At 39.6% G+C, this 23,130-nt stretch overlaps 1 protein-coding gene, 1 long non-coding RNA gene and 1 pseudogene across 3 annotated transcripts; 2 read left to right on the forward strand and 1 right to left on the reverse strand.

The window, feature by feature from the left end:
* Nucleotides 1-235: 235 nt before the first annotated feature.
* Nucleotides 236-13,745, reverse strand: LOC143544778 (neutral ceramidase 2-like; annotated as a pseudogene). Its single transcript, XR_013137311.1, has 11 exons — nucleotides 13,547-13,745; nucleotides 10,377-10,389; nucleotides 4,534-4,768; nucleotides 3,781-3,989; nucleotides 3,373-3,700; nucleotides 2,736-2,987; nucleotides 2,374-2,632; nucleotides 2,165-2,290; nucleotides 1,608-1,671; nucleotides 1,356-1,525; nucleotides 236-1,124 (listed from the first exon to the last, which is right to left on the reverse strand). The product of XR_013137311.1 is annotated as a neutral ceramidase 2-like (transcript).
* LOC143544779 (uncharacterized) lies at nucleotides 9,779-13,769 on the forward strand. Its single transcript, XR_013137312.1, has 3 exons — nucleotides 9,779-10,188; nucleotides 12,885-12,994; nucleotides 13,516-13,769. It is a non-coding gene; the product is annotated as an uncharacterized LOC143544779 (long non-coding RNA).
* A 2,001-nt stretch (nucleotides 13,770-15,770) lies between these two features.
* LOC143544774 (uncharacterized) lies at nucleotides 15,771-16,397 on the forward strand. Its single transcript, XM_077036790.1, has one exon. It carries the CDS (start codon nucleotides 15,771-15,773, stop codon nucleotides 16,395-16,397), a length of 627 nt encoding a protein of 208 aa, XP_076892905.1.
* Nucleotides 16,398-23,130: the final 6,733 nt, after the last annotated feature.

Below are 23,130 nucleotides of genomic sequence, written 5' to 3' on the forward strand. Positions count from 1 at the left end.
TCATCAGTAAGATTTATTTATTTTTTTATTTTGTCATCAATAAGATTTAAGTTTTCATTTATTGGCGGCGTTCGTTATTCACCGGAGATCGACTACAGAGTTCAGCATTAACCTTGAGGACGTTAGGCTCTTAGATTCTTATGAGTATGGCTATGATGATGATAGAAGTAAGGAGAAAGAAGGTGTTACGAGAATTCAGATGAAAATCACCAGGATGGCGTGTGCTGCGTGCTTCAATTACATCGAAGGAGCGATTAGGAGTCTCGATGGAATCGTCAGCCCTTAGAGTCTGAATTTTGGCATCTAATCAGGTGCGTTTGTTAACATTCCTCTCTTGGTAACAGATCACCTCAATTTCTGGCGAATTTGAGCAAGCAAGGTGGATGATAAACAGTGTGCGTGCGTGAATTTACTAACTTGAATTGTTTTCACACACTGTTGAGTGCAACAAACATTTCTTATTATTAGATGTATTTATAACTTTAAGCACTAATCACTGACCAGATGAAGTTGTTACCAATGGCTATTTATTGTGGTAAGTTACCAATTAAGTACTCAAACCTTGTATTTTACGACACTGCAAATGCACTTGATGCACCTGTAAAGTATTCAGTAGTTGACACGATGGTTTTCTTAGACGAACCAAAGTGTCTGAACCTATAGACCCCCTTACTAGCTGAATCAGGCACATCCCATTCAAGACTAGCTGATCCATAACTAGTATCATTATCTATATTCCACTTAAATATCAAGCTGAAATCATCGTCATCATAGGCCGGGATCCACCTCTTTCCTTGAAGCATCTCGACTACAGCATATGTGCCTTCGGTTAATAGATCATATATTGGGTTTGGACTCCAAAACACGGCGCTTGGTTTGTCACCTTTGTTAAAGAATCCACTTTTTGGTATGGAAACGTCGTGTTTCATATCTCCAAACTTTACTCTTGGAGGCGGTGACTCTCCTAAAGGGTCTAGTAAGAGTGTTAGTTGGATGGAGGAAAGATCCGGTGGTGATGGGCCTTTTTTCACTATCTTACACCCTTTTGCCATGGACTCTGCTAACTTGTTGAATTCTTGAATGTATGCCGATAGAGTATATGGACCGTAGAGAGTTGATGCACCCTGTAATTCAATTTTACGATATTTAGACAGCGTAAGTCGTACAAGTGGGGAAAACATTAGTCTTGAAATTTGTAAAGAAAGTATTATATAAGCTAATGCGTCACTGCATGAATGATAAAGGTTATTTGCCAGCTGTGACACGTTAGTTAGTAGGATATTGATAGGTCTCATAAATTTAGTGGTAACGGATTTTTATGGTTCAAAAAATGCATGATTGATGTTTTTGGTTACCTCGTATCTTTGTTGCTTATATTCTTCTGGAGTAGCGATGTATTGGGAGTATGTGTTGGTCAATCCGGCTATTACAACATGCGTATCTTTGTCAAAATCACCCTTTCCGTTATTTATTAGCGTTTGCTTCACTGATTCTCGTAATCTTCTACCCGACATTGTTGTGAATTCTGAAATAAAACTAGGAAACATTAGTTCCTTAGGAACTTCTAGTCTCCTACACAAATAGCTTTTTGAAAGAGTGAGCCAAACCTCCCGGAACGGCTAGTATGACTAGTTTCCCAATTCTCAGGATTTGAATTGGAACAATTGCTGGCTGCAATATCAAATGGAAGCAGTAAGAAATTTCAATTTTATGAATGGGAACTTACCAAAATGGACATCTTGACCGATAAGTTTGACAAAATACCATTTGACATTTATTTACACAAATATCACTGGACTTATATTTATCATTAAGAAACTGTGTTTCATCCAACATATGGTGTCTCATGCCTACATCATGTGGTGGATCAAAACTCTCTTGAAGACTGCAAATTGACTTGAGACAACAAACATGGATATCATACACCATGTTTAGATCTACTACTTCAATTCAGAAAGGTCATTATGAAGAATTTGGTGCATGAGCTAGAATGGGATCTACTATGCCAGTCTTGAATTATGTTACATTAAAAGACACGTGTCAAGTAGTGATTGATTGGAAATGTAAAGTCGTGGTTATTTTGTCAGACTTGTGGTCAAGATGGCTATTTTGGTGATTTTCTTTTGTATCTAATCATTTATGAAAAACATTCAAGAAATATTACCGCCCACGCATAAGGGAAAAACATCTCTCCTGTGGAGAGTAGAACCGTCTTTGGCTTTTGACAATGAACTTGATAATCACTCGGTTTCTTCAGAAAATCTCTTACTCGTTTCCAAAACTCGTTAATCTACACATGTAACATCCCATAAATATTCAAGATACTAAAGCTAGATACTTATAATACTATGTGATGGATCCAATTCTGATCACCTTCGTGTCGCCTTGTTGGAATCCAAAAGCACCAGGACCATCAGTAGTTCCAGCAGCAAATCCCGGACCTAAGGCTGCCGGACATGTTTGGACAGTCCGGTTACCAGCTAATGCAACTTCAATGTTTGTGAAGTTTAAGTAAACATGGCGATAGTCAATTTTCCCGGTCAACTGTTCTTTAGCTGAGGTAAATAATTCAACCGCCTTTTGAAATTGTCTCTCCCCTATGATTTTTGTACTCTTTGTTTCATTTGGGTACCTGTACAATGTTTAGTTTCATAAACTAAAGAATACAAAGACCTATATATTATGGCGACACAACAGTCTGTTGGTCATAGGTAATGAGACGGATTGTTAGGTACCCAGGACCACGACCGACACAAAGCAAATCGTTTCCATTGCAAGAGGAGTGATTAAAATCACAAGGTAATCCGGTATCCGTGCAAAATGCTCCTAACACGTTAGGACTAACGTCTCCTACATTTGATTGACAAAATGCACCAACAAATCGAGACGCACCATCGTTCTTCCTCACCTTGAATGCTTGGCTTGATGTTTGACTACAAGGCTGACCTCCCGTGGCTTTGATGGTCGATGCCTTATTTATTTAAACACTGGCATCCTCTGTTTAACAGTAAATGTGATTAAATCAGTCATTAAAGAACCTTACAACAGTAGTTGATCTAATAGTTTGCCAACTCCTACATGGACTACTAAGACAAGAGAAACAAATGGGCAAATAGCCTAACATTAAAAAGACATAGCTAGAGATATGAGTGAAGTTAATCGGATTAGTCTCCGAATCCAGCACTTTATGATTTCCCCTTATTTTAGTCATTTGAATCTTTCTTTTCAAACACAAAACTTGTGCATAACTTAGCTTAATTTATGTGATTGTGTTTTTAATTCCACAATTAAGTGTATGTCTTTAACTTCGATTATAATTATAACATCTGTCAAATTGTCCATGTAAAAGGGATTTTAATTGTCGTAAGAAACACCAAGTTCCCCATGCTTATGTTACAATCACCCGTACCTTGCGCACCAAAGGTAGTGGAGTTTGTACTTGTGGAAGTGAACCAATCTTCAAAGAACCTAGCAGCAGCACCCTTGTTGTCACCACTAATTAGTTTATTGTCTTTGCTCATAGAGGTTCCATGAGTTGCAAACCATGTGAATGCTCCCACACTTCTCCCACTTGCACCATCCACAAACTTCAAAAGAGTCATCAATGTATCCACATCTCTTGGATATCGAACCCTCTCCTCTGGAGGGTTAAACAAATACGCACTCGGACTCCTGTTCACTCCCGCATTATCCAAATCCCCTACAAAAACATCAACACATCATGATGTATATATGCATCTATATTGTCGCAATCATATTAATATATAGGTTACACCACACCTGTGTTGATGAAAATGGAACCAGATTTGAGATTATTATGAGCTTGAAGAATGCTCATTTCAATGGCGGTGACTATTGCATCAAAGGACTGAGGGATGAAGCCAAGTGACGTTACGGAGTACACCACGTACTGCAAGTACCCTCCTGGACCTGCATGAGTGTGGGTCCCACTTATCGCTACGTTATCTTCACTATACAAGTTCCCAAACCTACACCAAGCAAGTATTAGCAACCATGTGGGTCTCGAGGGGATCCAAATGCAAATCCTCTTTACGTTTAGTTACCGAAGTTCGATTAATACACACACACACACATATATATATACAAAGTTACTCACTACAAAAAAATTGGCCTAAGGCAACTTTTATTTCACAAAAAAGCTGCATTAGGTGAAGTTGCATTAGATCTAGTGCAACCTTTTTGTTAGATTACACAACTGTTTCTTTTAAATCCAACACTTTTAAAGGGTTGCATTTGAAAGAAACAGTTGTATTATCTAACAAAAAGGTTGCATTAGGTCTAATGTAACTTCACCTAATGCAGTTTTTTTTGTGAAATAAAGGTTTTCATAGACCAACTTTTTTACCCAATAGCTAATGACCCTTTTAAAACTTATAATAATAACTTAATTTAATAAGTTTTGTTTGTATATATAAGTTGCTGCTTTAAGTTGGACTATTTTTACTTGTTAGATAATGAATTATGTGTATATATCTGTACTTTAAGAACTTCGTTTTGTCACTTAAACAATACCTTTTGGATAGCCTGTCAAGGACTTTAATCGCGACGAGTTGCGATGCCATTCCTGCGTCAAGATTGACGAATGCAAATCTCGGGCCATCTAAACTCTCGGCTACAATGAACGCTCTTGCTCTTAGCCGGAAATGTATTCCAGCAGTGCTTTGGTCCAAATTTGCATACCCCATCATGTTGACTCCAGCAGCTGGTCCGGTGCTATCATAGCTTCCGACTCCAATCAAGTAATCGGCTGTTGCCGGATACAACAAACAATAAATGAGTAGAGTAAGTAACAAACTTAAAGAATTTTGATGCATATTTTATTATGGTTGATTGTTTAGTCAAGTAGTTATGATTGAATATATAGGAGTTGGTTATGGTTTTCATCGGATGGTGTTTCATAGTTTAAAACGAGTCTATTAGAATTGATCGAGGATAATGTTTTGTCATATAATTGTTAGCATTTTTGCCGTCTTCACAGCATAATTTGATGGAATTTGTGGCCCAATTACACACGAATACAATTAATTTAACAATTTTGTTACGGAAAAAGATAATCATTACGTCGTGTTACGGCTGCGGGACACAAGTTCGGTTGGTATCGGTTAAGTTCGTTAAATCATCAACACTAAATAAAAAACAATAACTTTGTAAACGTTCAAAACAGTATCAACCAACATATAACTTAAAATCAAAGTGATACGAATGTGGTCGCTATCGGCCCGGCTCGTACCGGCATATACATTAAACCCAAAAAAATAATAAACAACCATAATAGCAGTGACACTCGTACATACAAAAAACCAACATGTATAAAACAAAAAATTCCAGCTACGTTTGTTATGGTACCGGAACTAAACCAACAAAAATTCTGTCAACTTAGCATGTTTAAAACACAGGTGTAGTAGTAGCGAGTTAAGATGAATTCGATCGAAATCAATTAGGTTCATTACGGATACCGAAACTAATGGGGTGTTTGGGATTCCTTATTTTTATCTCCTTATAACTTATTGACTTTTGTAAGTTAAAAGAGTGTTTGGATAATGTGGCTTTTTTAAGTTTTTAAAGAAGGAAAAATGAGTTTTGATAAGTTAGGATATTGTAACTTATCAAAAACTCCTTAAATAAGACAAAAGGAAGTGTAAATAAGGAATCCCAAACATGGCCTAAACCTAAAAAATAATCTCGTCAAATCATCTTATTTAAAACAAATAAAACATGCTTAAAAAACTGAAAAGAAAAAAACTAATAAAGCAATCAAACAACACATACATATAAAATCAAAGAAGAAATAAATAATAAAAAAAACTTACTGCCTGGGGGAATAGAACTCGCGCAACATACTACAAAACAGGAGTTATATGGAACGCCTTCAACCATTATACCAAGTTAACAAATTGTATATATTTCAAAGTTTATTATACAAAAGGTCAAACTGAAAACTTAACAAGTGCATTTATGGCACCGACATTTGGATTTTTATCTATATAGAAACTGAGGAGCCTATTACTTTATACATAAAATAAGAAAACTAACGAGCCAAAATCAAGGTTGTGTAGTGAATGAAACCTTTATGAGAGCATTTTGCGTCATGTGTTGTCACGTCATCATAAGGACTTTTTGACTAAAAGGGGTGTAATGAGCCTCTTCAGTCATTACATCATTATTATTTTATTGTTAATCTTTATAAAAAAACAAATAAATAAATAAGCCCACCAACCCCCCCCCCCCCCCACCACCACCACCACCAACCCCCCTCCTTCAAGCGTCCCGGGGGCTGCGTACCCCGACGCTTTTCACATCAGATCTAACCTGATGAAAACCAACTTTAATGTGATGTTTCAACCTGTTTCCGTCTCCGACGTGAGTTTTAAAAAAAGTTGATTTTTGAGTTTTTTTTAAAATTCATCTCCAAAGTTGAATTTCATTTGAATTTCGTCTTTTTTAAAAAAATCATATTCATCATCTTCTTCATCAAACTCCCTCCATTTCCTCCGCCACCTAATGCTACCAGACACCACCAAGACATTTATTAGCTAAAGATGAAATTTTTCGTGCCGATTTCAGCACGCAGTCTCCTTCGAGACGTGGGTCCATTAACTGATGAAACTTTTTTGAATCTGCAACGTACGGTTTCACCCATTCTATTAGTTTTTGCTCGTTTTTGGTAAGTTCCGCTCTACTGCTCGTCGGCCCGTGATAAGCTCGTATAGTACCACGCCGAAACTCCAAACGTGTTTTTTGATGTCAATCTACCCATGTGCAGATACTCTGGTGCTGCTAACCTACTGTTCCAACAACCTAAAAAATATCATGTGCATAAAATGGTGGTGCTTGTTATTATTAATGGTTATAAACATTTAATGCAGAGGTGGCAAAATGAGTAGAGGGTAAAAACGAGTATTTTCAATTGTATTCGACAACTGTTTATAAAAAAAAGTTACTCACGTGACCCGTTAGACAGATAAAGAAGTGTAAGTGTGTAAACGAGCCAAGCCGTTCATGAGCTGCTCGAGATCAGCTCGTCAAAAGATTAAACCGAGTCGAGCTCAAACAAGCTCAAGCCTGAGAGTGTAATAAACAAACTTGAGCTTTAATTTTGGAGCCTGAAATGACTCACCGTCCTAAACGACCACCACAACCACCCACCACCACCATTCAACCACCCACCAAATTGCAAATGTTAAATTTTTTGATGAAGAAGATGATGAATATGATTTTTTTTATAAAGACAAAATTCATTTGAAATTCATCTTTGGAGATGGATTTCAAAAAAACTTAAAAAACCATAATTTTGAAAACTCACATTGGAGAGGGAAACAGGTTGAAACATCACGTTAAAGTTGGTTTTTATCAGGTTATATTTGATGTGAAAGCAAACGTTTAAGACGGATTTGAGATGAAAACTCGTGTGGTAGGTGGGAAAACTTGACAAATGGCAGTTTTTGATTGGTTCACGAAATATCACGGGGAAATTCCCAATGTCATGTGGAAGTTGGATTTGGAGGGCTATTTTGGGAAAATGAAACCTCACGGGCTATTTTGGAGTTTCTCTCTCCTCATAAGGGCTATTTTGGGAATTCCCCTTTATCTTTTACCCCCTCTAGTTAGAGATTGGAGATCCTTTATGCTCAACTAGTCGAGTAAGGTATGGAAGTGTTGTGTACCCAAGGGCTTGGTGAGAGCATCATCGATTTGCATCTTTATTTTATCTGCATGGTTATTATTTCCTTTACTTCGACCCGCTCTTTAATGAAATTGCAGTCCATTTTTACATCTTTTGTTCACTCGTTAAAAACCGGATTATTTTCTATGTGACGAGCAGCTTAATTTCCACAAAATAGTTGTGTCGGTTCAGATGGGGGTATTTCAAGTTCGTTTAAAAGTCATCTGACCCACAAGATCTCGCTAATGGTAGATGTTATGGCTTGATATTCTGCTTCTGCCAATGATCGGGAGACGACAGCCTGTTTCTTTGATTTCATGATATAGGTGCACCTCCCAACAGTAGCAAGTAGTCGGTCCATGATCTTCTATTGATTGTGTGCCCCTAACTAGTCAGCATCCATGTGACTTTTTTTCAGGCCTCTCGTGTAAAAAATGTCGGGTCTGTTAGCTTATAAATAGAGAAGTTTGTCATCTTGTCTTTGATATAGGTTCGCATCCACTCGTGGCTCACATTTGTTTAGGTTTCACTTCCACCGGAAATGGACTTGGACGACGACCCATCATACTCGGGTATTCTAGTATATCAAGAATATATTGTTGTTGACTTAGTACCACTACCAACCCCTCTTTCGTACGAGCCACGTTCCCTAGTCTCAAAAGAAGAATATTTTGGGACCAATATCTTTGATGCTTAATTTCTTGTCGAGGAATGTTTGGTTTCTTAAATTGTATTTGAATAGTTGTCCATGATGATGATATCATCGACATAAATGAGTGCAGAAACAGATACATCTTTAGCCTTGAAGAGAGCTATGGAGTGATCAGCTCCAGTCTTTTTGAAACCAACTTCAATCAAGGTGGTGGTAAACTTTTGATACCAATTCCTTGATGCTTGTTTGAGCCCATATAGTGATTTCTTTAGTTTGCAAACCTATCTTCACCTAAACATCTTCATGCATATCTCCATGCAAGAAAGCATTGTTAATGTCTAGTTGTTGGACATGCCACCCTTTCTTGACGGCTATGGCCAACAAGCTTCGAATGGTGACCAGTTTCGGGACCGATGCAAAGGTTTCATGAAAATCATTTGGTATGTATTTTATTTTGTACACTTATTTTGAATCTATTGCATGCTATCCTTCCGGTAATCTTTTTAAGGTCTGAGTTCCATTCTCTTTTAGAGCTTGGATCTCTTTCTTCATAGCCTCTCTCCACTTCAAGTCTTAAATGGCCTAATTAATTTTCTTTAGCTCACTATTGCTAGTAAAGGCCACCAAAAAGGCTTTATGATTATTAGTAAACTTTTCATAACAAAGAAATGTGCTAAGGGATGTACCGTTCAGGACCTTTGATCCCGAGTGGGTTTCTCATGCACTATAGATGGGGTAAATGAACTTCGAAATCATCGAGATGCTTTGGTCGAGACTTGTTTCTTTTCTTTCTTGGTGGTTCTATGTTTCTAGTCTTGGAGCGGGTATGTGTACAACTTCAAAGTTGGATGTTCCTTCTTGAGTAATGAGATTTGGGCTCAGAGGTTTGTCTTGGTCCATTAGGCCTTCATGATGATTTGTATTTTCTGTTTCGTCGCTCATGGAGTTAGATTCCAAAATTATTTGTGGTCCTATCAAGCCCATGTTTGTTTGTTTTAATAATAGAGCCTGACTCCATGTCTGATATATTCCTATATTCATGTCCATCGTGTCTTTATTTCTGTCCAGTTTTCTTTAAGTCTTTTGCTCATCATCCCATCACTTTGGTGGGACAAAAATCTCTTCCTTCTTTACCATTGTATTTTTAAAAGGAGAAATATTTTATATAAATTTGACATCCCTAGATATTATAATTTTGTTGTGCTTGACATAAAAAATCTTGTAAACTACTAGAAAAATGGAATTTAACAGCGGTTCGAATTTTTGCTATAAAGCGGTTTGTATATGAAACCGCTGCAAACTAGAAAAGCATAATAATATAAATTAATAAAATAAAAAAATCCCTCATGAACCGCTGTAGATGTCCCTCTAGTGCTCCCCCAAATATTTAGATTTCCCTCCCAATCCCAAATCCTTCATCGCTTGCTCTTTAATCAACACTCTCTGCCCCTCGCTTGCAAGGTAATGATTTCAACTCATATGAATCCTGTTTCAAGCCCTGGCTAATCTTTTACTGCATTCTGTTCAGTTTAGCGGCCTTTTTAATCCAACTCTGAAATTATGTTATAATTCTTTCAGAAACTCGTTGAAAGATTACCCTACTCATAGCTTTAGTTTGATTTGTAAGTTTGTTTTTGTTTCTCCTTTTGATTGAGTTGGCTCAACTCTCTTATGATTTTGGTTTGTTCTCTATTTGGTAGGGGGTTTACTTTCAAATCAGCAGCAAAAGTGTTACACCAACTGCTACGGGTTAGTGACTCAACTTCAAAATATACTTTGTGCTTATTAAGTTTAAATAGAACTGCAGCAAGCAACAACATTATAAGTCTATAACCAGAACCATAAACAAAAGGTTTCAACAAACTGCTAGGCTATAAGAATCTTTTAACTTGATTACTTTTTGCTATCGTATATTTATAATTTGATTTTGTTCAACGTTTGGTGTCTTTAGTAGTAGCCCTTGTTGGTGTTAGTTTATAAAACATTGTTGCGTGACTGTACCTTTTCTAATCAACCTTGTGCTTAAAATAAAATTTATACCACTACTTAATATCTGTTTCTTTATGTTCACATGCTTACGCGTGTTTAAGTATTATGTACCTTGTACCTGAACACGAGCACGCTCATTTTCCTAATGAAACGAAGGAACATGAACAAGCCTTATTCGTGTTCGTTCTGTTCGTTTAAAGGCTTACTTATATTTTGGTGTGTACTAATTTTACATGCTTAGTTGTATATAATAAATTGTATGGTCTCTCTTGATTGGTACTCAGTATAGATGAATTAGTAGATAGAAAATATTAGTAGTACATGTAACAACTCGGGTTTTCAAACTTACACTCTTACCCGAATCGGTTCAACGTTCGGGTTATTTTATTATGTATATTACGTTTATCGAGTCTAAATTTGTTTTATTATTAATATATTATTATTATCATATTATAACTAATCTTTATTGTTGTTACACCTTTAACCCAAATTATAAAGCTTTACACTTCTTGTACCCAACTCCAAACTTCAAGGTCCTAACTATAAATTTATTATATAACCCATTTCGTTATTTGGATATCCGTTTGCCGAACCCACCCATATTCGTACTTTTCTTGGACCCTAATCTACAAATCAATAACTTGGACCTTAATTTTCGCTTGTATGATGTATTTGATCTGGGAAATTGCGTGTTGTTACCAATTACGGCCTTAACCGACGACAATCCATATATGTTAATCATATTATTTTGATTCGTTCTTCCTCTTTTAACCCAACCGACAACTTATTTACCTTATTGATCATTAAAGTCGTCGTAATATTTCAATTGAATTCTTAGATACGATCTTTAAACTCTAGCCGACCTTAACCCCATATATAATTAGATTAATTTGGCCATTATGTTGCTCGTTCATACTCATCTTAGTGCCGGCCCTGTTCGATCTCGTTCACACACTTCTGATCAGTGATTGAGGTAATTAAATACATGTTTGGAGTCGCGATCTGATGATGATCATTAGCCCCAACATCAATTCGATTGATTTTGTTGGGATAGGTCGAATTGATGTTGATTAGGGTTTGTTAGCTATTCTTTCTGGCCGCATATGTTTATAATCTGCGGCTGCTATCTGTATGTGCGTGTGCTGGTTAAGCCCAGCTGGTTAATGCTTGTGTATTGTAGGGCGGAGGTCGGGGTTCGATCCCCCCTGCACTCGTTATTTTTGGAATTTTGTTTATTTCTTTTAAATCATCTAAACTAATATATTATTAATGATAATAACTAATTAAACTTATTTTAGTGAAAACCGCTTTGATAATACTCGTTTAACTCACGTTTTTCATTCGTGTATATACGTATATAAGCGTATATGTGTATATATTAATTTAAAATCTAATATTTATAAATAAAATCAAGTAAACTATATGTATACTTATATTTAAAAGGGTTAAAAGAAATATTTTTCAAGATATGTTTTCATGAATCGAGATAATTATTTTATATAATTATATATATATATATATATATATATATATATATATATATATTATATTATTATCATATTAATTTAATATTGTTTATCTAGTTGTCGTAATAAATTTTGTACATCTACTTAGCGTATCCGTTTGCTCTCGTTTCTCCTAGGCTTTAATGTTCGCGCGTGAATTTTTTTGTCTTCTCATTTTCTTAATCATCCTTTGTTCGTCTATCGAGGTGAGTACCGCATTCCCCTATTTTACCGCTTTCAACATTTTGGGGACATATGCGTAAATATATTTCTCATTATATACTTATACTTAAAACTGCAACTTTGTCTTATGTGTTAACAACTTATACCTTACTTGTTTACGTGCTTATTTGCTTTGTATGCTTTCGCATTCGGAGAGGTCCAACATAATCTCAGTCTAGTATGATCATACGCCAGTCGTTAGCCTTTGTGCTTCTCGACATCTCAGTTATACTTATTATACTTGCTCATTTGGTTATTTTGTTATTCTCATATGACTTGTTGCAGCTACGTATTTTGTTATATATATATACTATATGTACAACTAAACTGGTGTGTTGCTCACTCAACATGTGTTGTTGACAAAACTTTATTTTATACGCATATGCAGGTTGGTGAAGACTTAGTGAAGAATTTAGCCAGAAGAATATTATAATAAAATTTGTATTGTTGTATGAATTATGTACTTGTTTGTATTTGATTTATCTGATAATTGAATTCAATTAATAGATATTGTCATTTAAATATTGTGCATGATAGTAACCTTGAAAGCTGTGACAATCAGTTCGCGCCCCGGTATTTCCGCCGTAGGTTGGGGTGTGACAGTACAAATATTGAGCTTATATAAAAATGTCGTCGAATTGAAAATATATGCATATGGCTTATTCTAATCACTCTTCTGATGAAGACAACTTGATTTTTAGGAACATAAACTATATTTATTATTATTATTTGTGATATTTTCAGATAGTATGTGTGTTGTAAACTATTTCTTATCATAGGTTTGCCAATCTTACATTATCTATCTAACCATTCCTGTTATATTAAATGCAAGGTGTATACATCTCGGGAGTTAGGGTCGCTCGTTGTTTGGAATGTTGTTACATGGTTGTAAAACATATGTTTGAATTTATCTATAATCCTCAAAATCAATCTCCCGACCTTGTAAGTAGTTTCTATATGTTTATATACTTTGTTTAGTGCACCATTGTTTGAACTACCAAGTTGGGTTTGTTGTTCGGGGTTAGGTCTGGTTGTATGGTTTTTGGGTTTAGATATAATTGAAAAAAAAATGCATTCAAGTTGTTTTCTGAACTAACAATGTTCGTTTTTTGGGTTGAGATATTATAAAAAAAATGTTTGGGTTGTTCAGTTTCGGGCTTACATATGATTGAATAAAAAATGATCAGTTTTTTCGGTGGTCAAAAGTAAGACGATAAATGTTTGGGTTATTTTTATTTTCAGGTTTGGGTTAGTACGGGTCATGTATGGCTTTTGTATGGGAGAGTTTGTATCAATTTGTTTGGTTTTTGTTTGCGTTAGTTTGGGCCGTGCTCGGTTTTTGTTTGAGTTGGTCATATTGGTTTGTTTGATTTTTGTTTGTGTTAGTTCGGGTCGGGTTTTGGTTTGTGCGGATTTTTTTGTGTTGTGTTAGTTATTCTAACTTGTATTTCTTTATTTTTCAGATTTGGCAAAACTCGGCGGTGCCACACTTACCGAGCTTGAAGATTTGATTATGAGATATACCGAAACTATTTGATAGATTGTTTGTAAGGGCCCAATGATTCTCATACATATTAATCTTAATCTTGGATTTATGTATTTTGATATTGTTGTTAGTGTATTTAAATCTGTAAGATTATTGGTATAAAATTTGGATTTTTTTTGTTGGTGAATAATTTGTATTTTAATGTGAAGCTGTAATTTTAGTTTAAAATTGAATATTTTTAGGTATTAGGTATAAATATAAAGCTCAATATAATGCTCAATAGTAACAAAGCTGGCTTGTTGACTAAGAACCGCTGTTTTCAAGAAAATAGAAAAAAAAACGCTTTGTGTTTTAGAAGAAAAACTCATACTGCTCTACTATAATCGCCTACTGTCTTTAGAAAATAACTTGCTCGTGTAAATGAAGACGTGCAATTCTTCCACCACACATCAAAATGTAACAAGTCAAAGCAAGCAGTTGTTTTAGTGGTGCTAATTGGAAATGGCAATTTGGCGAACTTGGCCTTAGTACAAGAATCACAAAAATCCATTTGGTTTAAACAAGCGTTTTTACAAAAATCATCATACAGAAGTTTTGAATTAGAAGCATGACCCATTCTATTGTGTCATGTATCAACTGTCACCATCATCGCCCTTTCTCTTATTTCTTGTCATCACCATCTTGTATAGACCTTTCTTGCAATCACCCACTTCAATCAATGTCCTCAAACTCATGTGCTACATGACACAAAAGTCGGGAAAGAAAGTAACAACACATTTAAGATCATTTGATAGTTTACTAACACATAGAAGATTAAATTTGAAATCACGTACATGAAAGACGCCCTTTATTGTTGTTCCATTGGGTAAAATAGTTTCTCTTCTACCGTCTACGGCTCTTGAATCGTCGTTTGTTATAACGACGGCAATGGGGTGATCAGAGTAGAAACTCATTGTAAATTATATTGTAGGTGGCACACAAGTCGATAACCCACATACCCTCATGACTAAAATTACTTGCATGTAATGACCCATGTACCTTCTTTCTTGTGTGCGTTCATCTTGTCACCAAAGATCTTCACAAATTGTTGGTATTGCTCGTTGGTCAAACCGAGTATTTTACTAGTCTCCCCCTCAACACAAGCATCTCTTCGATTGTTTTTGTTTCCTTCTAGTTTATCCCCGATCACGGTGGTGATCAAAGTTCTTTTGAGGGTTTGTGTTAATTATTTTTTTGAGTTTTATTTTATTTTTTATAGGATCGTTAGGTTCTCTTTGATATCATAACAACTTTGTTATGTGAAAAGATAATCATTTCAATGAAAAGCCTATTACCTTATACACAAACTAAGAAAACTAACGAGCCAAAATCAAGGCTTTGAAATAGGAAGCTCTAATGGAAAGGGAATGAAGTGTAGATGAAAATAATATATGACAAAAGCCAAGTAGAGATATGCTAGACTAATGGTAATATCTTTTAGGTGTGTTCATGAATCATGGATATGACATTCAAGTTACTAAATGACGTTCGGCTGTTATTTTTATTTTTATTTTTTTTAATAGGAAGATATTATACAACATAAACCGAGCAACATCTGGATAATGGGTAAGCGGACAACAAGCTGTTATTTGAAAGTAACATATGTAATTATAATATACTAAAATATGTAAAGCACTTCATCCTATGCATTTACTGTTTACTAAAAATATAATTTCTAACATACAGAACTTTATAGGAATATACTATTTTGAGGCAAAATTGTCGTCCACTTTTTGGGGTAAGTGCATTTTAACGGCTGCGTACATAATTAACAGGCTACATTCAAAAACGCTTCATAACATAACCCCTGATTTTACAACCAAATGACGTTCGGTTGTTAACTTTTATTCGGAAGTAACATTTACTGTTTTACTATAAATAAGATAAATTCGACATATATAACTTTGTAAGAATATACTCTATAAGAGGAAATCCACCATATCTGCATATCAATTGTAAAATCATTGGCCCTTTGACAAAAAAACGTAAAATATTATTTATATAAATGCATTAAAATTCAAAATCAAGTGCAGTTACGTTATTGCGTGTATATATTTGTATGATGCTAGCTTTATCACATATATGCATGCACCTTGAAGTTAACTAGTACTCAAATAGTTAAACATGGCTCCCAAATCCTTTATCCTACATACCCTCCTAACCTTGTCAATATCCTTCCATGGAATCTCTGCCATGAATTACTCTGTGACAAATAAAGCCGCCAACACCCCCGGTGGGATTCGTTTCACAAATGAAATCGGTATTCCATTCACAAAGCAAATAATGGGTACCATCAATGAATTCATATGGACAACCCTTTTCCAACAGACCGATCCCTCAGATCGGAAACCTATAGATTCGGTGGAGCTTTACATTGTTGAATTCCTCAAAGGAGCCGAAGCAGACGTATGGGACATTTACAAGATTAATTTTAGTTCAGTATTTTTAAATGACTACCAAGGTTACCTGAAGTGGGCATTCATATCCGTACTTTACCATGAAATGACCCACGTTTTTCAATGGAATGGTGAAGGTCGTGCTCCAGGAGGATTGACCGAAGGAATTGCGGATTATGCGATATTATCAGCAGGTTACGCACCAGACGGGACGTTCGCAGTACCAGGAGAAGGGGACCGTTGGGATCAAGGGTATGGTTTCACCGCCCTATTTCTTCAGTATTGTGAGGGGATCAGCTCTGGATTCGTGGCAAAGCTTAACAAGAAAATGAGGTTTGATTACGATGACAAGTATTTTGAAGACTTGACCGGGAAGCCCGTAGATCAACTATGGAAAGAATACAAGGCTAGTTATGGACAATGATCCATATATGTAATAGTATGATAAATCAACTGTGGTTGAATGTAGGGAAATAATCACATTTTCAAATTAGAATATATTTATATAACGAAGGAATTGGCAATTAAGGTTTTGCAAATTCTTGGACTAAAATCTAATAATCTTACTCAATATCAAGATTATTCCACAAGAGAAGTGGCTATCAGGTTTTAGTTAACAAATTAACAAACAAACAAATGTACCTTACGTCACTCACAACAATTAAATATTTCTTTAAAGCGAATGATGTAACCAAGTATAAAATCTATTCTGAAAAGGATTACGTTTTATAAATCCATACCACGAAATTTAAAGGATTATAAAGTTGAAGAAACACTAACCGGACCCCGGGCAGGTTACTGGTAACCTGGGGGTTGGAGAGATGTTTCCCACGAGGGGTTAGACCCTTGGAAGATGGTTCTTCTGATAACCTGCAAAACAGACACCGTGAGCTCGTCACTGAGAAGGGGGGGGTTCCTCCTTGTGACCACCCTCCGGCGTGAGAATCAGACTAGATTGCTCTTTAAATATAAAAGTATATTAAGAGATTGCTAGAGCAGATATCAGGTGTATTATGATGATAATGTAATAAGATATGATAAGATGAGATGATCATACCATTTGTGGTATTTATAGCCGAAGGTAGGTTTCCAAGGGGTTTAGCCGGCCCAACACGCTACCAACTGTAACCTATGCACGTGCCCTGCCTGTGAGTGGTGGATAGGTAGCGGCTGACACAGAGCAGGCGTGTCGTGCACTCTTCCTCTTCTGCCAACTACAGGCTAGGCACGTGGTATGGCAGGATTTGGTGGGTAGGCGGCGGCTATTGGTCACAGTGCTGTGGCGTGCTGTCTGCCATGCTGCTGTCAGTGAGCTGTCGCATCTCTGATCAGATCTTTTGCCCATACCTCGTCAGGTACAGTAAAAGATCCTTCAGTATACGGACTGGCTTATTTGGGCGGGAGTATTCCCCCTCCCGCCTCTGTGCGGGATTGCTCCCGGCTTGGCTCATTCCTTCAGGTGACACTGAACGATTGAGAGCTAAGTGCCTTGTGCGTGTAGCCATGCTGCGCGGGTGGCCTTCCCTAATGGCTTGTATCCGAGGCTGCGGGGACAGGCGGAGTCCTTCACCATTGGGAGGCATTTCCTGCGGGACCAGCTTGCGTACTGCGCGTAAGGACGTCACGTCTCTGAGCATGGTTGGTCCTGCGGATCCAGTTGGTCTCTGCGCAGACGTCCCTGTTTAAGGTGAGTCTTGCGGGTCCAACTGGGCTCTGCTGGGACCTACCTCTTCAAGTCCCCCCAGTCCAATGTTCTTCTCATGAGTGTTTAATGAAGTGAGGTGAACTTTTGGACTTGAGCAAAGGGTTTTGAAAAGGGTTTTGTAAGGTTTTCCATGGGGATTCTTTCCGCGGAAGTCCTTGTCAATTGCAGAAATGCCCGAGTTTCCTGCTTGGTCTTTGGGTATGATGCGGGTAGGTCTGTAACCTCCTCGCAAGTCAGGAGCATTGAGTCCCAGTTGTATGTATTTTCCATGAGGTTTTGGTAGTTTTGAACATAGTGATCAATTATGTTAAGACCACCAATTCCATCCTGGAGCTTCAAACAACGTAGTTCTCGATGTTCCCGCTATGCGGGGATGCTATTTCCGTTTCCGCAAGCATTGCCCAGAAGATCCTTCTTGGTTTCAATTCCCAGCGGAGCGCTAGGTATGTGAAGGGTTTTGCCTTAACACTGTACCTGCGCTCGTCTTACGGTTACTTTACTCTCAAGGTATTCCTGGCGTCAATTCCCTGCGGGTGCTAGGTATGTGAAGGGTTTTGCCTTAACACTGTACCCGCATCCGTCTTACGGTTACTTGTTCACCAAGGTTCTTGGCTTCAATTCCCTGCAGGTGCTAGGTATGTGAAGGGTTTTGCCTTAACACTGTACCCGCAGCCGGCTTACGGTTACTTGTTTGCCAAGGTTTATTTGGCTTCAATTCCCTGCGGGTGCTAGGTATGTGAAGGGTTTTGCCTTTACACTGTACCCGCATCCGTCTTACGGTTACTTGCTTGCCAAGGGGTAAGGGGTATTTTCCCGCTTACTTTTTAATACTTTCGAATTTTGAATTTTGAAATTCGAAGAGTTGGTGAAAAGATAAACCTCTGAAACGTCGTGCGACGGTTTCTTCTGACTGTGTCAGGACGTGCAGGAAGTTATGGTGACGTGACAGAACATGGTCATTCCAGTCGCTTTTTCAGGCGCGTGGGAGCGATTTTTCGGGCGCGTGGCCGCGAAATTACTGGCACACGTCCTTTCAACAGCTGTTGCCAGCTTGCTTTTTGCCACGTGTCATAGTTTCATTGCACATTTGATTTCTCTCTCCTCCGCATTAAATTCACCGCATTAATTACGATTACTATATAAAGGGGGAGAGGGTTATTTGCAATTCACACTTTCCACTTTCATCTCTTCTTCTCAAGTAATTTCCGGCGAATTTTTCTGTTCAGTAAAGCATTACCCTGAAATCTCTTTTCGTCTTTCTTCCACCATGTCTTCTCATGATGCTGATGACCAGAAGACTGCTGGCGAATGCCAGTGCTCTCTTCCTGTCGATCTGTACCAGTATATCATCAGGAAGTTCATGCTCGAGTCTCTCGAGCCTGAGTTTCCTGAACCCCACCATACTGTGTACGATGCCCCTAGTGGCAAGATCGGGGTTTATGCTGCATTCTTTGTCTACGGGAACCTTAGGTTTCCGTTGACAAAGTTTGTGTACCGTGTCCTAGAGAGGCACGGTGTGCACCTGACAGAGGTGCACCCCATGGCCATTGCCAAGGTCCGGCACTTTGAGTGGGTGTGCCGGATACTGGGCCTTGAGCCCCTCGTTGATCGCCTGATGACCTTCTATACATGGAGGTGCATCCAAGGGTGGTACACTCTTACAACCCGTATCAAGGGTTTAAAGATTTGTACCACCGAGCGGAGTCTTCGCTCATGGAGAAGAGAGTTCTTCTTCATATCCGCTCGCGCCATCCCCATCGCCATGAAGTTCAAGAATGGCCAGGCGCTTCCGAACCTTCCCGCCCTCAACTACGAGGAGGCGGAATGGTTCTCGAAGATTTCCCGGGTCCAGTCCCCGGTTTTCCGTTTTCCGGAGTCGGCGATGGTGATGTTGGGGATGAGCCGGGTGTGGAAGGCGGCGAATGCGGATAAGGTTCCGATCGTCCTTGAATATGGTTCGAACTCTGTCCCTTATGGTACGTCTTGTTTCATTTTGCTGACTTCGATTTTTACTAACTTTCTTGTTGATTTCAGAGGGGAACGATCTTCAGTCGCTCCTGAACCCGCGGGAGGAAGATGGTCCCGCGCGGATGGGTACTCGTGCTCTGGACGAGAACGAGTTGCCCATCTTAGAGCAGACCGCGGGTCGGTTCGTGGAGGTTTACCCGCCAGGCCAAGAGATCCTGAGCCACCGACGGCCAGGTAAGCCTATCTTCTACCCTGAACCTCTCAATGCTGTGCCTGCTGCTGGAGTTCATGACATTTCTTCTTCTGAGGAATCCGCAGAAGGTCCTCCACTGGTGCGGAAGAAAAAGGCTGCCGTCGGGAAGGGCAAGGAGAAGGTGGCCTCTACGGCCGACCCGGTAGTCCTATCTGACTCGGAGTCAGATAATGCAGAGGTGGCGGGGAAGCCCGGTGGTGAGGAGACCACCGCTCCGGAGGCTGCAGGTGTTACCTCCGGGGAGGCAGCGACGACGACGGTTACCGGTGTCAAGAGGCCGGCTCCATCGGGTTCGCCCCCGCTCGTCCGTGCGTTCAAGCTCAAGAAACCCCGTGAGTACCCCCATAATTCTTGTCTAGATTTGTTGTTTCAAATAAATTTTTCTAACACTTTTGCTTGTGCAGGTGTGGATGTTGACGCATTCCAGGGTGGAGTTGGAGCAAGTATTCCCCCGCCAATGACGGTAGGCTCGGTCAGCCTTCTCGAGGCGTCGACCCAGGCGTCTACGCCTGCTTCCGCTGGTTCCAGCCTTCCTGAGGCTGTTCCAGCTGAGAAGGTGTCTCCGCCGGCCGTGAGTGCAATTTTTACAGCATCTTTCACGGAGCCGGCGGTTACTGTTGCTGAGGAGGTGGCGCCAAACATGGCTACCACAGCGGCTGCCACTATACCTGCGCCACCGGCACCGACGGCCGGACCATCAGGTATGCGCCAGGCTTCCCGCCGATCTATGCCACCTTCCCGTCTGCCTGACCTGTTGGATGGATTTCCTTTAGGTTCAGGTGATGGGTTTGGCGGCTATCGGCCTGTTATTGACCCTACAGGTACGTAGGGTTCTTTTTCCCTTATATATTTTTATCATCTTTTCCTAACTGCCTTTGTTTCTTTTGCAGTGTCGGATTCCAATGAAGTGTATGTTCCAAGATGGAACATACGCCGAGGAACAACCCTTCGTACCCCTGTGGAGTGCGTGGACTGGGCTCGCCACGCTGCTCCTCATGGTGCGTTGGGGGAAGCCATGGCTAGCTACCAAGAGGGTAGGCTAACCAGTGAGCTTCGGGTTCTCCAGGCCCGGACGCAGCCCCGCGTCGAGCTGCTTTGTCGTGAAAACGACAAGTTAAAAGCAGCTCGCGCCAAAGATGTATCTGAAGCGCGGGCTCTTCGGGAGGAGAACCGGCAGTTGGCCGCTGCCGCAGCCGAGAAGGAGAAGGCATTCAAGGCCCTCGAGGTTGAAGTCCAGGCGCGACTCGAGGCCCGCTCCAAGGCTGCCCAAGCTGTGAATGAACAGCTTCGGCTGGCCAAGGAGACTGCGCGAAACTCAACTGAGAGGGCTGCCAAGGCTGAAGCTGTTGTTGAGCCGCTTCGCGAAGAGAATGAGCAGCTTAAATGCAAATTAAAGGCTCTTCAGCATGCTCATGACGCCTTGGCAATGGAAGATGCCAAGAAGCTGCAGGAGATCCTTGACCAGAGGGGGGTGCTTGACCGCACTGAAAGGAAACTCAAAAGCGTCGAAGAGGCTGCCGCCAAGGAAGTTCAACTTGCCAACCTTGATAAAAACGGAGCCGAACGTGCTTACAAAGAAAGTCAAGCTACCCTCCAATGGCTGCTTCGAGAAGCGTTGCCTCAGGTATCTTTATCTTTTTCTTTACGCTTTCCGCTCGTAATTAGAAAATGTTCTAACTTGTATTCTTTTGTAGGTTGCGCGTCGGGTCCTTTCAGAGACCTCTTATGACGATGCGATGAGCGCAGCCCTCAACGCTTCTCATGAGGACGGGGAGAAGACTGGCTTCCTGCTTGGTCTAGGGTTTGCTGAGAGAGGCTTTCCGCCCTCCAACTTCCCTTTATTCAATGTTAATACTGAAGCTGCTTATGACCAAGCTGTGAACCAGTACGCTGCCTTCCCGCATCCAGTGGTGGAGAAGGTGAATGAGGCTGCTGCTGCTGACGATGGGCTAAACATCCTTAAGGCTTTCCTTGGGCAGCCACGCTCAGACGGTGCTGGTCCAAGCGGAGGTGGCCCTGAAGCCTGATCCTGAAGATCTCTTCCCACCGCTAGGATAGACTTAGCTTTGTATAGATTTCTTTTAGGCGGGTAGTTACCCGGCCACTGTTGTAATACATCATTGAAATATTAATCTTTTTGCGTATAATACTGTTATTTCCTTCTTTGGGTTCCTTGCTTTATAAACTTATGACTTGCATACTTAGTTTAAATTAGCAATTTTCCAAGTGTTCAGAATAAGAACCTTTGAACGTGGTTGATAGTGGGTTAAAGTTTCGCTTCCTCCTTCGTGATTGTGCGGGTAGAACCGTCACTTGCACTTGGTAGGATGGCTAAACTTTAACTTTTATCTAACCTGCGTGCTGGTTTTTCTTACTTTTTTAGGATAAGTTAACTTTTGAACGTGGTTGATAATAGGTGTGAAGTTTTGCTTCCTCTTTCGTGATTGTGCGGGTAGAACCGTCACTTGCACTTAGTAGGATGGCAGAACTTTACCCTTATCTGACCTGCGTGTAGGTTTCTCATCTTTTGAGGATAAGTTAACCTTTGAACGTGGTTGATAATAGGTGTGAAGTTTTGCTTCCTCTTTCGTGATTGTGCGGGTAGAACCGTCACTTGCACTTAGTAGGATGGCAGAACTTTACCCTTATCTGACCTGCGTGTAGGTTTCTCATCTTTTGAGGATAAGTTAACCTTTGAACGTGGTTGATAATAGGTGTGAAGTTTTGCTTCCTCTTTCGTGATTGTGCGGGTAGAACCGTCACTTGCACTTAGTAGGATGGCAGAACTTTACCCTTATCTGACCTGCGTGTAGGTTTTTCTCATCTTTTTAAGAATTTTGTTTTGAACCGTTCGACGCGCGGTTGTCGATAGGTTAGTGTTCATTTTCCTTTCATGATTCATGCGGATAGACCGGCACTTTCATTTAATGGGATGAACTCTTTCAATTGACCTGCGTGAAGGTTTGCCACGTTATTGGGTTCGTGCGGGTAAGACCGCCTTCCCACGCAACGACTTCACGTAATGTGAATGTCGTCACCAGTGTTGGATAGTTTTAACCGTTCGACGCGCGGTTGTTGACAGGTTATTATTCAATTTCCTTAATGATTCATGCGGATAGACCGGCACTTTCATTTTTGGGTGCTGAACTTTTTCCCCTTCAACTGACCTGCGTGAAGGTTTGTCACGTTATTGGGTTCGTGCGGGTAGGACCGCCTTCCCATGCAATGACT

This window comes from Bidens hawaiensis, unplaced genomic scaffold (genome assembly GCF_021521415.1).
Source record: "Bidens hawaiensis isolate Kalapana, Puna unplaced genomic scaffold, B.hawaiensis_p1.1 tig00013745_1, whole genome shotgun sequence".
Classification (NCBI taxonomy): Eukaryota; Viridiplantae; Streptophyta; class Magnoliopsida; order Asterales; family Asteraceae; genus Bidens; species Bidens hawaiensis.